Consider the following 16,942-nt stretch of genomic DNA (forward strand, 5'->3'; position numbering starts at 1 on the left):
GTCCCACTGTGAGCATGTACCAACTTCTCTAGGCTCTAGAAATTGCCTAGTGATAGCCAAATCCCTGAGGTAAAGACTTATATCCTGCTCTTACAGCCTCAGGCTGCAGACATATCCTAGTATGATGCTGGCTCCTGTAAGCCTGGGTTGCAGGAAAACCAGTATCATATCAAGCATATTAAGCAACTTTCTATTAACTTAAACTCTAGACATATCCTCCTAGCAGGCTATCCCATATTCAGACTTCAAGCCTGCTCCAGCTCCAAGCTGGCCCTCATGATATGAGGTTCCAGGGAATTCAATATGTAAATCTACTTCATTGGAACCTAATACTGTAAGATCTCACACACAAAAACAAGCAGTATTCTGGTCACCACAGACAAAGATATTGAATGCTCACATAGCAAAGGATGGTTATAAGAACAAAGGATAATGAAAGAAACATGGAACAAATTAAAGCACTAGTCACCAACACTAAATAAATGGAAATTTACTATAAAAAATTCTAAGTATTTGCTTTTTAAAAGTCTCAGTGATGGGGCTGGAGAGATGGCTCAGTGGTTAAGCACACTGGCAGCACTTCCAGAAGTCTTGAGCTCAATTCCCAGCAACCACATGGTGGATCACAACCATCTGTAATGAGATCTCACGCCCTCTTCTGGCATGCAAATGTACATGCAGATAGAGCACTCATAAAATAAATAGAAAGAAAAAGAATGTGAAAAAAGTCTCAGTGAATTAAAATGAAAAAAGACAACTAAAGAAAATTAAGAAGCAATACATGAACAAAATGAGTTCAACAAATCCAAATCATAGCAAAGAAAAATAAAGCAAATCTGAAACTGAAGGACATAATGATGAAACTGAAAAAAAAAAATCCATGGGAAGTTTAACTGCATTATTTTAAATTTTTTATTTTAAAAACTTTATTATTAAAAAACTTGAAAATAGGTACTGGAGAGATGGCTCAGTGGTTAAGAGCACTGACTGCTCTTCCAGAGGTCCTGAATTCAATTCCCAGCAGCCACATGGTGGCTCACAACCATCTGTAATGGGATCTGATGCCCTCTTCTGCTGTGTCTGAAGACAGCTACAGTGTACTCACATAAATTAAATAAATAAAGCTGTTTTTAAAAATGGAGAAGAGGCTGAGAAAAAGGTGGTCCAGTGACCAGCCCAACTTGGGATCCATCTCAAGGGGAAGCTCCAAGGCCTGACATTATTACTGATGCTATAGTGTGCTTGCAGACAGGAGCCTAGCATGGCTGCCCTCTAAGATGCCCAACAAGCAGCTGACCAAGTCAGATGCAGATACTTACATCCAATCATTGGACAGAAGCCTGAACCCCTGTAATGGAATTAGGGAAAAGCTGGAAGAAACAGAGGACAGCAACCCCATAGGAAGACCAGCAGTCTCAATTTATCTGGACCCCTGAGATCTCTCAGACACTGAGCCACAAACCAGGCAGCAGATACCAGCTGATATGAGGCCCCCAACACATATACATCAGAGGACTGCCTGGTCTACCCTCAGTGAGAGAAAGTGCACCTAACACTCAAAAGACTTGAGGCCCCAGGGAATGGGGAGGTCTGGTGGGGTGGGGTAGGGGGTGGAACATCCTCTTGGAGATGGGGGAGGAGGTATGGGATGAGAAACAGTCAGAGGGTAGACCTGGAGCAGGATAATGACTGGACTATAAAAAAAAAAGATTAAAGAATAAAAAAAATACAAAAAGATTTTTAAAAAAATCTCAGCATTGTTGGGCTGGTGAGATGGCTCAGTGGTTAAGAGCACTGACTGCTCTTCCGAAGGTCCAGAGTTCAAATCCCAGCAACCACATGGTGGCTCACAACCATCCGTAACGAGATCTGACTCCCTCTTCTGGAGTGTCTGAAGACAGCTACAGTGTACTTACATATAATGAATAAATAAATCTTTAAAAAAAAATCTCGGGGGTGGGTTTGGCGGACTTTTGGGATAGCATTGAAAATGTAAACGAGGAAAATACCTAATTAAAAAAAAATTAAAAAAAAAAAAACAAAACCAAAACCAAACCAAACCAAAACAAAACAAAACAAAAAAATCTCAGCATTGTCAACCCCGCAACCCAAAAACATTAGAGTGCTTGAGAGTATTTATCTCAGTATTATTCTTATGACATTATATTAACTGCCAAATTTTTATTTTATTCAATATTGTTTAAAATGTTTAGCATTTTGTATGCTAAATTTTCTTCAATAAAAATACATTTTCTTTAGTAAATTGCTTAAATCTTAAATAAATTAAAGTATTCCATTATATGATAAAGACATTACAAAGTTCTCATACCAGCAATTTGAAAGTACACCTGAAAAAAAAAGAAAGAAAGAAAGAGAGAGAGAGAGAGAGAAAGAGAGAGAGAAAGAGAGAAAGAGAGAAAGAGAGAAAGAGAGAAAGAGAGAAAGAGAGAAAGAGAGAAAGAGAGAAAGAGAGAAAGAGAGAAAGAGAGAAAGAGAGAAAGAGAGAAAGAGAGAAAGAGAGAAAGAGAGAAAGAAAGAAAGAGAGAAAGAAAGAAAGAAAGAAAGAAAGAAAGAAAGAAAGAAAGAAAGACAGTACACCTGAAAGGTCTAGGAAAAAAGGAGCAAACACACTGAAGAGGAGCAGGAGGCTGGAAATAATCAAACTCAGGGCTGATATCAATCAATTACAAAGAAAACAATACAAACAAAAAACAATACAAAAAAGAAAACAGTACAAAGAGCTGGTCCTTTTGAGAAAAATAAATAAGATAAACAACCCCTTAGCCAAACTTACCAAACGACAGAGACACAGTTTCAAAATTGACAAAATCAGAAATGAATAGGGAGACATAACTAATGGACATTGAGGGAATTCAAAGAATCATTCATTAGGCCTTACTTCAAAAGCCTCCAGAAAATTAGAAAATCTAAATGAAATGGACAATTTTCCAGACAGATAACACTTATCAAAGTTAAATCAAGATCAGTTAAACTATTTAACCAGTCCTATAACTCCTAAGGAAACAAAAGGAGTCATTAGAAGTCTCCCAACCAGAAAAAGAAAAAGAAAAAAAAGGTAGTCCAGGACCAGATGGTTTTAGCACAGAATTCTACCACACTTTCAAAGAGCTAATACCCATATTCCTCAAACTATTCCACAAAATGGAAGCAGAAAGAACACTGCAAGACTCATTCTACAAGGCCACGGTCACTCTGATACCTAAAATACACAAAGACTCAAAAAGAGAAATTTTCAGACCAATTTCCTTTATGCAAAAATACTCAGTAAAGTACTTGCAAACTGAATCCAAAAACAGATAAAACAGGTTAAAAACAAAACAAAACAAAACATCATCCACCATGATCAAGTAGGCAGGGATAGTTCAATACACAAAAATCCATCAATGTAATTATCTTTGAGTTTCCATTGTTGGCTTATATGTTCAGAGGTTCAGTCCATTATCACCAAGGCAGGGGCATGGCAGCATCTAGGCAGGTATGTCGCTGGAGGAGTTGAGAGTTCTACATCTTGTTCCAAAGGCAAACAGGAGAAAACTAGATTCCTCAAGGCAAGGGAAGAGGGTCTCAAATCCCACCCTCACAATGACACACCTCCTCCAACAAGGCCAAACCCACTCCAACAAGGCAACACCTCCTAACAGTGCCACTTACTGGGCCAAGCTTCTTACCACAGAAATCGACCATATAAACAAACTGAATGGAAAAAAAAAAACACACAAGATCATCTCATTAGAGGCTGGGAAAACCTTTGACAAAATCCAACACCCCTTCATATTAAAGGTCTTAGAGAGATCAGGGAAACAAGGCACATACCTAAACATGATAAAAACAATATATAACAATCCAATACCCAACATCAAATTAAATGGAGAGAAACTTAAAGCAAGCCCACTAAAATCAGGGTCAAGACTAAGCTGCCCACTCTCTCCCTACCTATTCAATATAGTACTTGAAGTTCTAGCTAGAGCAATAACACAACTAAAGGAAATCAAAGGGATACAAGTTGGAAAGAAGTCAAAGTATTGCCATTTACAGATGATATGATAGTAGTTATAAGCCACCCCCAAAATCCTATCAGAGAACTTCTACAGATGATAAACACATTCAGCAAACTGGCTGGATACAAAATTAACTCAAACAAATCAGTAGCCTTCCTTTATACAAATGATAAACAGGTTGAGACACAAATAATATAAAATATGTTGGTGTAACTCTAACCAAAAAAAAAAAAAAAGGAAGATCTACATGACAAGAATGTTGAGTCTCTGAAGAAAAAAATTAAAGAAATATCAGAAGATGGAAAGATCTCCCATGTTCATGGGTTGGCAGAATTAAAATACTCCTGTGGTTTTCCCTCTCAATAAATCTCTTGTGTGAGGTTTCTTGTGAAGTATGACTTTGTGGTATTCCTTGGCTTCTAACTGCCAGGATACCTTTTCATCTGAGCTGTAATAGGTAGCCCAGATATAAAGAGGTGCATTGAAAGATTAGCATGTGCACACCTTCCTTCCCTTCTTTCTGATTTGGCTACTGCCAAGATACACCTCTCATATCAGACTCCAGCCTCTTCAGCCATCCAGCATGCACTCAATAGCTGCAACACCAGGGAGCTTTCATGTTTCCATCAACAGATTGGGACTGTGAAGGCATTCAGTTTATTGGACTCACAGTTACTGGGATCTCTCTCTCTCCAGTATGCAGACTGCTACTGTTTGACTGCACAGCCCCTATCTTTTAAGCTAACCTAATGCACTCACTTTAATAATATATAATATTCTATTGATTATGTTCTTTTATGGAACTCTGCCTGATAAAGGTTTTATTATTAAGAGTGGTTACTAGGAAATAGAACTGTTAAGAATAAATTTCTCTAAAGGGTTTAGTGGCTTCTACAGATGGCTTTCTAATTCTGATAAACTAAATGTTGATAAAGACTTTGCTGATAATTTGGAGAGTATGGAGTTTGGAGTAAATTGTTGAAAGATCTATGCATTTTAAAAACATTTGCTACCCTATTTATTACTTATGAGGAGCAAGAGATTTATTGTCTCTGCATGTCTCTACATACAAGACTTTCAAACATTTCAAGCAATACACAGGTTTTGCTTGGAAGGAAAAATGGCCACATGTGTGGTTACATACTCATTCTTTGACAGTAGACAAATCTTTTGTTGGATGATTGGGGACTTAGATGGTAAATTATTTTAAAATGAGTAAGAAAATATTTGGGGAATGGGTGTGTGTGTATACTTTTCCAAATAGACAAAAAATCTAGAAAAGTGTGTGTGCCATTTAAATGCTCACCAAACGGTGACTGCAGCAGAGGAATAATCAAGTAGACAAGATGACCCAACCTGTAGACAGCAGTCAATCTCTTTGCCTGCAATTCTTGGCACTGTTCAATGTGCCCATGAACAAAGTGACAACTGCAGCAGGAATGATGATTATGCACAGGCTTGACAACAGATACTTCTCACTAAGGCTGGTCTGTCTATAGCTGCAGCTGAGTACTAACTCTGCTAACAGCAGTGACAAAGACAAAGCCTCCATTTAACAATTCTCCAGAATGACCAAGCGATGATTTGATGGTTGGTTGATGACATTTGATGGTAGGACAACTTCCATCATAGAAAGGGCAGCACTTTAGCACTTTGTCCTTTCTGGAATAGATTCTTATTCTAGTTATGAATTGGGCTTTCCTGAATATAATGCAATAGGCAGACTGTACTGGCTAGTTTTGTGTCAACTTGACACAGGCTGGAGTTATCACAGAGAAAGGAGCTTCAGTTGAGGAAATGCCTCCATGAGATCCAGCTGTAAGGCATTTTCTCAATTAGTGATCAAGCAGGGAGGGACCCTTGTGGGTGGTGCCATCTCTGGGCTGGTAGTCTTGTTTCTCTAAGAGAGCAGGCTGAGCAAGCCAGGGGAAGCAAGCCAGTGGAAGCAAGCCAGTAAGTAACATCCCTCCATGGCTTCTGCATCAGCTCCTGCTTCCTGACCTGCTTGAGTTCCAGTCCTGACTTCCTTGGTGATGAACAGAAATGTGGAAGAGAAAGCTGAATAAACCCTTTCCTCCCCAACTTGCTTCTTGGTCATGATGTTTGTGCAGGAATAGAAACCCTGACTAAGACACAGACTTTTGCTACTTTGTGAATTCCTTTTCTTCTTCCTATATGTTATTTCAAAAAACGTTGGAAGGGAAAAAAGAAAAAGAAAACACAGAAAATCCCCTCTGGAGCAAAGCAGGGAATAACCCAGCAGAAGCAGCCCCAATAAATTTTTTGCTGGTGTGCTGAAACAAAATATCCATTAGTATTTCTGTGTTTACTAATGAAACCAAAGTTATCAGTACATAATGCTTCAGCAATACCACCGCTTATAGACTTATCCACCATCACAGTATTTCACACAGCATTGGCTCTAATCAAGGAATTCACTTTACAGCCAAAGAATGCTCATGGAATTCATAGGTTTTACCATGTTCCTAACCATACTGAGGCACATAGATTGAAGAAAAAACCAGTAGAATGGCACATACACAATGCAAACTAGATAGCAACAGCCAATAAGATTGGGGATGTTTCTCTAGAGAACTGTATATATTCTGATTCTTTATCTAACCTATCTGTTCCTCTCATGACTGATTTTTGCCCAGAAATCAATGGATGGGTGGGAATGGTATTATTCACTGTCAACACTAGTGACTCATTAGTAAAAGTTTACGCTCCTACTCTTACAACCTTATGTTTTGCTGGCCTAAAAGTCTTTGTTGTAAAGCAAGGAGTGGTTTGACAAGGAGACAAAACAATCATTCCACTGAACGAGGAACGAAGATTTCCCCATGGTCACTTTGTGGCCCTGATGCCTTTGAGTCAACTGGCTTAAAAAAGAGTTACAGTGTCAGCAGAGGCAATTGACCTGGACTACCACAAAAGAGGTAAAAGAGAGCAGCATGTCTGAACTTCCAGAAATCCTCAAGGCATCTCTTGGTGTTCTATGGTTATATTTTGTGATTATATGCAACAGGAAAATGTTTAATAACCCAACTGAAGCAGGAGAATAAATGGTCAAGATTCTTCAAGAATATAGGTGTATGTCACTTTTCCAGTCAACAAACCAAGTGAGAACTACTAAGAAAAGAGAATGGATAGTAGAAAGTAGATATAAATACCAGATAAAGCTATGTGGCCAGTTACCAAATGAGGATTGTAATAACCATAAGCATTTCATCTTATTTTGTTAAAAATAGTTCTGTGCATATATACATATATATTAAGCATATATTTGTGTTTTCCTTCCTCTCCTTTTAAAGTCAAGTTGGCATTTCTTATTTAATAATCTTTTTATTGTTCATTTTGAGATTATAATTTAATTAAATCATTTATCCTACCCTTTCCTCCTTCTAAAAACCCCCATATACTCCTCCCCACTCTCCTTCAAATTCATGGCCTCTTTTTCCACTGTTTGTGTGTGTGTGTAAATCTGTTCCATTTGTATATTGTTACTTGTATGTACATTTTCAGAGCTGGCCCTTTGGCATCTTTACCATTTGTCCTAGTTACTTTTCCATTGCTATGATAAAATACCATGACCAAGACGACTTATAAATAAAAGCATTTAATTTGGCATATGGTTTCATGCCAAGTCCTGCATGGCTATGTGGAAGGGATGATGTGACAGAGTTCCCACCCCTGGATCAGAGCTAGCAGGATGTGGGTCTGCACAAGTGTTGATGATTGCTCTGGGCATGGGGCTTGTTTGTATAATAATGTATACAATTTACTTTACATTCCTTCTTTAGAAAATGTTCTCCCTGCCAAGGTTGTCAGGGGCATGTTAAGGTTAATGACTCCATTATAACTAGAAACAGCATGAATCCAGGAGGCAAGAATGTGTTCCTCAGCAACATGGTAAATGCTGTGACTGGAAAGAGTCCTTAAGACTGTAGGAAAGAACTCTGAAAAAAAATGAGTTCAAGAACATATAATTTCGGGGCTGGTGAGATGGCTCAGCAGGTAAGAGCACTGACTGCTCTTCCAGAGGTCCTGAGTTCAAATCCCAGAAACCACATGGTGGCTTACAACCACCCATAATGAGATCTGAAGACAGCTACAGTGTACTTACATATAATAAATTTTAAAAAAAAAGAACATATAATTTCTTGCAAGTCAGTGGTGGCGCACGCCTTTAATCCTAGCACTTGGGAGGCAGAGGCAGGTGTATTTCTGAGTTCGAGGCCAGCCTGGTCTACAGAGTGAGTTCCAGGACAGCCAGGGCTATACAGAGAAACCCTGTCTCAAAAAAAAAAAAAGCCAAAAAAAGAACATATAATTTCTCAACTATGCAAGGGCAGACAGGTTCCTGAGTTCAAGATCAGCCTGGGACAGAACGAGTTTAGGTCCAGGTGTGATAGGTCTAGATCCCATCCAGCTAAACTTACTGTGCTTACAAAAGGCAAGCAGATTTCTGGCTACGTTTTTTTTTTTTTTTTTTTAAATGTACTTGCTGTCCTTTTCTAAGAACCAAAGGGCTAAGGTTATAAAATGCTAATTTGTGGGATAATCAAAAAGAAACATGGAGTAAATGACTGAATTGATATGTAAATAAAAGAATAGCCTTTGGTCTGAGAGAGAGAGAGAGAGCGCTACCCAGAGAAAACTGCTTGGAGAACAAACAGCTCTTTTAGAATTTTTCTATCAGGATTTCTGACTTTGGCTGGAAAACCAAAGAGCTATCCAGAAAGTTATTAATGTTCTTTTAGAGATTTTTCTAGCAGGATTTCTGATTTTGGTCAGAAAACCCAAGAGCTATCTCAAGCAAAGAGAGCCATTTTAAGCAGAGAGAGCTGTTTCGAGTACAGAGCTGTCTCAGACGACAGAGCTAAGAGCTATGTACAGAATTGCCTAGGGAGTCATCTTGAGCAGACTACAGAGTTGTTAGCTTGTACCCACAATTGACTTTGAGTTGTTCTTCCACCTCTCCCAAACACCCCTTGCTCAGGAATTCCTCTCCAAGCTGAGGATGGACCTTAGCAGTTTCATAAGGTTAGTGTCCCAGGTAGCAGAGAAAAGGAAGAAATAAAAACTCACATTTGATCCACAAATACAAGTTAGAGAGAGCATCCTTGGAATCTCATGAGGGTTTTGAAACCTCAAAGCCTGCCCTCAGTGACACCTCCTCCAACAAGGCCACATCTCCTGGCCTTTCCCAAAAACTTGCACAAACTAGAGATTAAGTATTAAAATATAAGACCCTGTGGGGGGATGTATTGGTTTAAATAAGAATAGTTTCTAGAGGCTCATATACTTGAATGTTTGGTTCCCAGTTAGTGGACTGCTTAGGAAGGATTAGTAACCGTGGCCTTGTTGGAGGAGGTATGTCACTGAGGGTTGGCTTTGAGATCTCAATGGCCCATGCCAGGCCCAGTCTCACTCTATGTATGTATGTATGTATGTATGTATGTATGTATGTATGTATGTTTGTATCTTCTGCTTGTAGATCAGGATGTAAGCCCACAGCTACTTTGTGCCTGTCTCCCTGTGGCCATGCTCTTCATCATGATGATCATGGACTAACACTCTAAAATTCTAAGCCAGCCCATTAAATGCTTTCTTTTATAAGAGTTGTCTTGGTTATGGTGTCTCTTCACAGCAACAGAACAGTAAGACAGGGCTGTTTTCATTCAAACTACGACACCATTTAACATAACATCAATAACATCAGTAGTTGAGTGTTGTTAAATCTGTATTGTCATGTTTAAGTTATAGAATATTAAGGAACTTGTTATCCTTCAAGGGAATTTTGTGCTTTCACTCATATGTAGGATAATTCTATCATATTAGGCAGAATTCCCAGCATGCTATAGATTTCATTTGGAAAACAAGCATTACATAAAAATATATGGTTGGGTGTCAAGTTGACAAGAGGTGGACTTGTGACTGTTAATCTTGGGTTTTAACTTGACTGGATCTGTCCCTATTTGGAAATGTGCAAGCATTTCCAGGAAGGATTAATTGAAGGAAGAACATTCTTCCTGAGAGTGGCCTGCACTGGCTAAAACTCAGATAGTGATGAAGTCTTGGAAAAAAGCATTGCTGCTTGCCTCCTTGCCTTTGCTTCTTGCTAGTGAGTTCATCTAACTCTATTGCTACAACCATTCTTTACTAATATCATAATCCACCTTCATTAGGTTCTAATCTGAACTGAAGACTAGTGACTCCAATGGGAATCTTCAATGCCTCTGGCACCAGACTGAAAATGCTAAGGCATCTAGCTTCATGGACTGAACAGCAACCAGGCTCTCTGCCTCTCCAATGTGCAAAGAGCCAATATTAGTTATAAGTCATTATAATAAATTCCCTTTATAACATATATACTTTTTATCAGTTCTATTACTCTAGAGAATCTGAATAACACGTTAAGGAAGCAAATAAATTTGACATGCTGGCTTTTGAAGTCAGAAAAGATTTAAATGGCCAAAGTACTACACAGTAAATATGAACTCATCTCTATCATAATATTTCTGAATTTTCATTTTTTTACTTTACCCAAGCCAGAATGAACTCTCTTTGTATTTATTCCGCTTGCTTGCTTCTATGCCAAGGTTGTAACAGAGTACATGAAGATATTTTGTCTGTAATAAAAAACATAAATAAATAAATAAATAAAGATTCATTATTTTCTTCAAGTTAAAAAATATCAGTAGCTATTCAGTCTTTAAAAAAAAAAACAGCCCAGGAATGGTACACATCTTTGACAAATTCAGACGGATCTCTATGAGTTTGAGGATATCCTGGTCTCCATATGAATTCCAGGCCAGCCAGGGCTACTTAAATAACCATCCATATAAAAACTTCTCAAGTTATATAAAAGAGAGATACAAAACATTCAAATTGGGACTTCAATTATATATGGAAAATAAGAGATTATTGATTGAAGTTGAAAGTTCCTTTGTAACTGGTAATAAATATGATACCAGAAAATAATAAGATTTCTTATGGTTGTGGATTTATAAAATTAATATTGTAAAAATAACCATCCTACCAAGTTAATATTCAGCTTAATCCCATCAAAATTCTAACACAATTCTTCATAGAAATTTTAAAAAATAATTGTAAATGTCATACAGAAGCACAAAAATAAACCAGAATAAAAAAATCAATCCTGATCAATGAAAGAACTGCTGGGGGAATCATCATCCATGGTTTAAGTTATACTACAGAGTAATAGTAAGTTAAAATTTAAAAAGAGCATGATATTAACATAAAAGAATCACACTGATCAATGGAATAGAACCTGGATACAAGTCCATGCATACATAGCCACCTGGTTTTTAACAAAGAGGCCAAAGATACACAGTGCAGAAAAGGCAACACCTTCAACAAATAGTGATGGTCAAACTCAATAGCTTTGTGTAGAAGAATGAAACTAGATCCTTATTGTTCAACTTGCATAAAACTTAACTCCAAAATGGATCAAATACCTCAATATAAGACCTGATACCGTAAATCTGCTAAAAGAGGAAGTAGGGAATATGTTTCAATTTCTACATACAGAGAAGGATTTTCTCAACAGGACCTAATAGTACAGGTACTGAAACCAACAACTGACAAATAGAACATCATGAAACCAAAGCCCTTCTGTATAGCAAGGGACATTATCATGAGTTAAGAGAAAGCCTACAGAGTAAAAAAAAAAGTCTTTACTAACTATACATCTGACAAAGGGTTAATGTCTAGAATAAAGAACAAAAAAACAAAAACAAAAAAAAACAACTTAGCATCAAGAAAACAAACAACCCAGTTAAAACTTAGGTCAAAGAACTAAGAGAAAATTCTCAAAATTTGAAATGGTAAATGGCCAAGAAATACATTTTTTGAATGTTCAACATCCTTAATTATCAGAAAAATGTAAATCAAAATTATTTTGAAATTTTTATCTCACCTTAGTCAAAATGACTAAGAAACAATAAATGCTGGTATGGATGTGAGGAAAGGGAAACATTTATTATACTGATGGTGGGTACATAAACTGGTTGCAGCTACTATAGAAATCAGTGCAGTAGTTGTTCAAAATGCTAGAAATAGATCTACTGTATGACCTAGCAGTACTCTCTTAGACATATACCTAAAGGATTCTATATCCTACTATAGAGATATTTGCTTAAGTATCTCTAGTCACAATAACCAAGAAATGGGAACATCCCTGATACCTATGAACTAGTGAGTTGAAAATGAAAATATGATATGGCTAATGAAAATATAATACATTTACACAATGGAATATGACTCAGTTGTTAAGAAAAGTAAATTTTATTTGCAGTTAAATAGTTGTAACTGGAAACAATCAACCAGGGTGAAGTAACCCAGAACAAAAAAGACAAACATCATGTTTTCTCTCATATGTGGATGCCAGCTTTGAATATTTAGATATATTTTTTATTTGTAATACCTATAGAGGCCAAGGAACTTGTAAGGGACCATAGAATTGGAAAGGGCTTTGAAAGAAAGAGATGCAGAGTGCAGTTGCATATGGGGGAAAGGGGAGTAATTGAATAGGAAGGGATAAATGAGGTGGGAGATATAAGGACAGGAAAACGGAGGGAATATGGGGAGGAACAACTAACTTTAAAGACCTTTTGAAAAATTCATATGGAAACCTACTACTATAAAAGCTTCAGCCAGGCGTGGTGGTGCATGCCTTTAATCCCAGCACTTGGGAGGCAGAGACAGGTGGATTTCTGAGTTCGAGGCCAGCCTGGTCTGCAGAGTGAGTTCCAGGATAGCCAGGGCTATACAGAGAAACCCTGTCTTGAAAACCACCCTCCCCCAAAAAGCTTTTATATATATATATATACACACTCACATATATATACATACATACACACACACACACACACACACACACACACACACACACACACACACGAAGTTATCCTTTAATGGTGAGTATAAGTGTTACAGCTCAGATGAAAAGGTATCCTAGACGTTTTGAGCCAAGGAATACCACAAAGTCATACAAACATGCTTACTGGCTTCCTTTCCCCCCTGCACTCTCCTAGCTGTCTCTGACTCCAGCCTTCACTCCCTCTTGGAACTTATAGGAACATATTCTCACAGGGTTCCATTCTGTGATTGACTGACTGATACACACTCTCTCTCTCTCTCTCTCTCTCTCTCTCTCTCTCTCTCTCTCTCCTTCCCCACCCCTCTCTTCCTCCATGGACTCAGATTACTAAAGCTTGGCCTCAATACTGATCAATGCTCTAAAACACAGCATACTTAATTTCCAAACTCTCACAGACTGTAACAACTACACAAACAAATGATCTCCAAATCTCTTACAAGTAAACTTACTCTGCTCTACATTCACAAAGTCTCTTATTTAAGGTTCTACTTCCCACCAAAAATTATTTTCTCTCTATGATTTCTTTGAACTCTTCTCTCAAAAAATCTCTTAAGTCGGGCAGGCAGTGGTGGCGCACTCCTTTAATCCCAGCACTTGGGAGGCAGAGGCAGGCGGATCTCTGAGTTCAAGGCCAGCCTGGTCTACAAAGTGAGTTCCAGGACAGGCAGAGCTACACAGAGAAACCCTGTCTAAAAAAAAAAAAAAAAAAAAAAAAAAACCAAGAAAATAAATAAATAAATAAAATCTCTTAAAGTTATACTATAAACTCTTAAATCAGGATTTGTAAGTTGCTCACAGGGTACAGTTAAATTATAGAAGAACTTCTATTATATTGCTAAAAGAACACAGGATTAGACTGACTCCTAATGACTTACTGTATACCCATAGTTTAGTGCATTTCTCAACCCTTGTCAGAGTTTATTATTGTAGTGAATCATTAATTAGCACGAAGATGCACAATTGGTCAACTTGAAGAAAATAAAGAAAATAAGAGGTGTTGGAGTACTCAGCTTCCACTGGATATCTATATCGCACCCCTTCCCCAGAGGCTCAGGGACCTTTATTCGAAAGGAGTGTAGTAAAACAACAGAGGTAGTGGATGAATACAACAGGGCAGCCATAACAGCTGTGCTCTCAAGGTGAACTCACAGCAGTTAGGAGAAAATATACAGGACTTATCCAAGTTCAAGACAGATAAAAATCTCAGAACAGAGCAGAGGATGGGAGGGTGAGCATGAGCTATTGGTAACCATAGCTGTTGGGAGACAGAGTCAGTTTTCTTTAAGGGTGTGACTACTGGCAGATCCACCAGGCTCCAAGGCCCCATACCCAAGAGTATTTGGGAATTCTTTATAAATTTTACCAGAGCAATACTAAAAAGCAGGACCTCAATTAAGAATGTAAGAAGAATGCGAATTGATCCATTTGGATCCATTTCTATCTCTGCAGAACTAGTCCCAAACTCAAAAGTGGAATGTAACCTACCACAAGGAATACTGGCCATGTTAACAGAAATATAATCTAAGGTAGTTACAGGGCAACTTCTAAGTGCAGAGGTTAGGGTTAATGATCTATAGAAATTCTCAAATATGGAGAATAATAGATGAAACATGGAAACGAAGACACTGTATCTTAAGAGCCCAAGTTTCCTGATTAAGTAAGTCACGGGAAGTAAACAGACAATATTATAAAATTCTCTTATTTACTTCTCACTTCCCTCTCTAATTATAAAATAAGTAGTAACATTTGGTTGTATTCACAAAAATCTATAAAAATCCCAATCTCTCATAAATTTGACCTCTTGTCTTTACCTCTGTCACTAAAACATTTGGTACATGGAGAAAGAAGTATTTTGTTGAGAAGGAATCCAAAATGATACTGTATGGTTATTATGATTTCCTGTGTTTTATGTTATATTTACTTCTCCAAACTGAAATCTGGTCTAATACCAAGACAGCAAAACAAATCAGATAATTATTAACACATAAGCGTTATAAAGCAGGCAGATTTCTGAGTTCAAGGCCAGCCTGGTCTACAGAGTGAGTTCCAGGACAGCCAGGGATACAAAGAGAAACCCTGTCTTGAAAAAACCAAAACAAAACAAAACAAAAAAAAAGAGTTATAAAGAAGTACATATTAAGTACCATTTTTTCCTTGTATTAAAACAATCCATTTCACACGAAGTCATAACTATGGAATAAAACTGGCCAAAAGAAAACCTATCATTAAAAGTAATGAAAAACCTAAGCTGGGTGTAGTAGTACATGCCTTAAATCCCAGCACTCAGAAGGCAGAGGCAGCTGTATTTCTGTGATTTCGAGGACAACCTGGTCTACAGAGTGAGTTACAGGACAGCCAGAGCTACACAGAGAAACCCTATCTTGAAACACACACACACACACACACACACACACACACACACACACACACGGAAAATAGATATGTGAATGTACAACATACTAATCATAAAAAAAGGAACTACTCCAACCACTGCTATATTGACTGACCTGGAAATAATAATTTCTTACTAATACCTATTCTACAATTCTAAGATGAGACTATATAGATAATAGGCCCAATTTAATATTATTAATTAAAATTTATCTTGTCTACCAACCTTTGAGTTTGGTATGAGGACTTCTATTTTAATTATATAAATAACTTTGTCACATTTTCCCTTCCCTTTCTTGCCTTATCATATGTGTATGTGTGTGTACATGTACTGTGGTATATGTATTCATGCCCAGGCATGCATATGGTGGCCAGAGCCTAATATTGAATATCTTCATCACTTGCTTTTTTCATCTTGTTATTTTGAGACAAAGTCTTTCACTGAATCTGGAGTTCACTAATTTGCTAGACTAGCTGGCAGTGAGCTCCAGAGATCTGCTAGTCTCTGAGGATCCATCTGTGTCAACAACTTTAGAACATCCCCAAGTCAGGAGTACAAATGTATGCCCTGAACCTGGGCCTTTATGTTAGTGATGGGAATACAAAATCAAGGTCCTCATTTCTATGCAAGCATTCTAACCACTGAACCATTACCCCAGATGAGGATGTGGTGAAAGAGGAACACTCCTCAATTGCTGGTGGGATTGCAAGCTGGAAATCAGTCTGGTGGTTCCTCAGAAAATTGGACATCCTATTACCAGAAGATCCAGGTATACCTGGGCATATACCCAGAAGATGCTCCAACTTGTAAGAAGGACACATGCTCCACATAGCAGCCTTATTTATAATAGCAAGAAGCTGAAAAGAACCTCAACAGAGGAATGGATACAGAAAATGTGGTACATTTACACAATGGAGTACTACTCAGCTATTAAAAACAATGACTTCATGAAATTCACAGAGAAGTGGATGGAACTAGAAAATATCATCCTGAGTGAGGTAACCCAATCACAAAAGAACAGACATGGTATGTACTCACTGATAAGTGGATATTAGCCCAGATGGTTGGAATACCCAACATACAATTCACAGACCAAATGAAGCTCAAGAAAAAGGAAGCCTCTCTCTCAAGTATTGGTATTACAGGTAGGTGCCAACATAAATACTGTGTTAGCTGGCTTTGACCCCTTGTTTTTCTGAATTCTATTACAACTAGCTTTTCATGATTGGTGAAAAACTACAAGGTTATTGATTGAAGCAACACTTACAGATTTACTATTTTTATGAATATATATATTATATGCAGAGGACCAGAGTTTGGCTCCTAGCACACATGTTGAGTTTTTCACAACTGCTGGAAGTCCAGCTCCATGAAATCAGTTGCCCTCTTCTGGCCTAAGCAACCTGCATTCACATGCATACAAACACACACGTTAAAACAAATCTTATGCCTAAGGTAAATATTATACTGAATAAGGTGACAGTCAAAGCATCTGTACTAATAGCAAGAGGAGACAAGTGCTCACTGTACCTACTCTTACTTGATACAGTGCTTGGTGTATCAAGAGTATTAAGACAAGATTAAGAAAAGAGATGAAAATAAAAAAGGGAGAGCTCACACTAG

General features: G+C 37.7%; 1 protein-coding gene and 2 non-coding genes across 4 annotated transcripts in view; 2 read left to right on the top strand and 1 right to left on the bottom strand.

Annotated features, from left to right (window-relative positions):
- Window positions 1-16,942, bottom strand: part of Tex11 (testis expressed gene 11) — a 220,992-nt gene that overhangs the window by 158,487 nt on the left and 45,563 nt on the right. For both annotated transcript variants that reach the window (NM_031384.2, NM_001167997.1), the window contains exon 9: window positions 10,569-10,654. In NM_031384.2, coding sequence (NP_113561.2) covers window positions 10,569-10,654 — 86 coding nt within the window. The remainder of the gene's footprint in view (window positions 1-10,568; window positions 10,655-16,942) is intronic.
- On the top strand, window positions 8,687-8,749 carry Gm24577. The gene has a single exon (XR_003953165.1). It is a non-coding gene; the product is annotated as a U7 small nuclear RNA (small nuclear RNA).
- On the top strand, window positions 8,762-8,825 carry Gm27510. The gene has a single exon (XR_003953164.1). It is a non-coding gene; the product is annotated as a U7 small nuclear RNA (small nuclear RNA).

The sequence above is a fragment of the Mus musculus genome, chromosome X, assembly GCF_000001635.26.
Source record: "Mus musculus strain C57BL/6J chromosome X, GRCm38.p6 C57BL/6J".
Taxonomy (NCBI): Eukaryota; Metazoa; Chordata; class Mammalia; order Rodentia; family Muridae; genus Mus; species Mus musculus.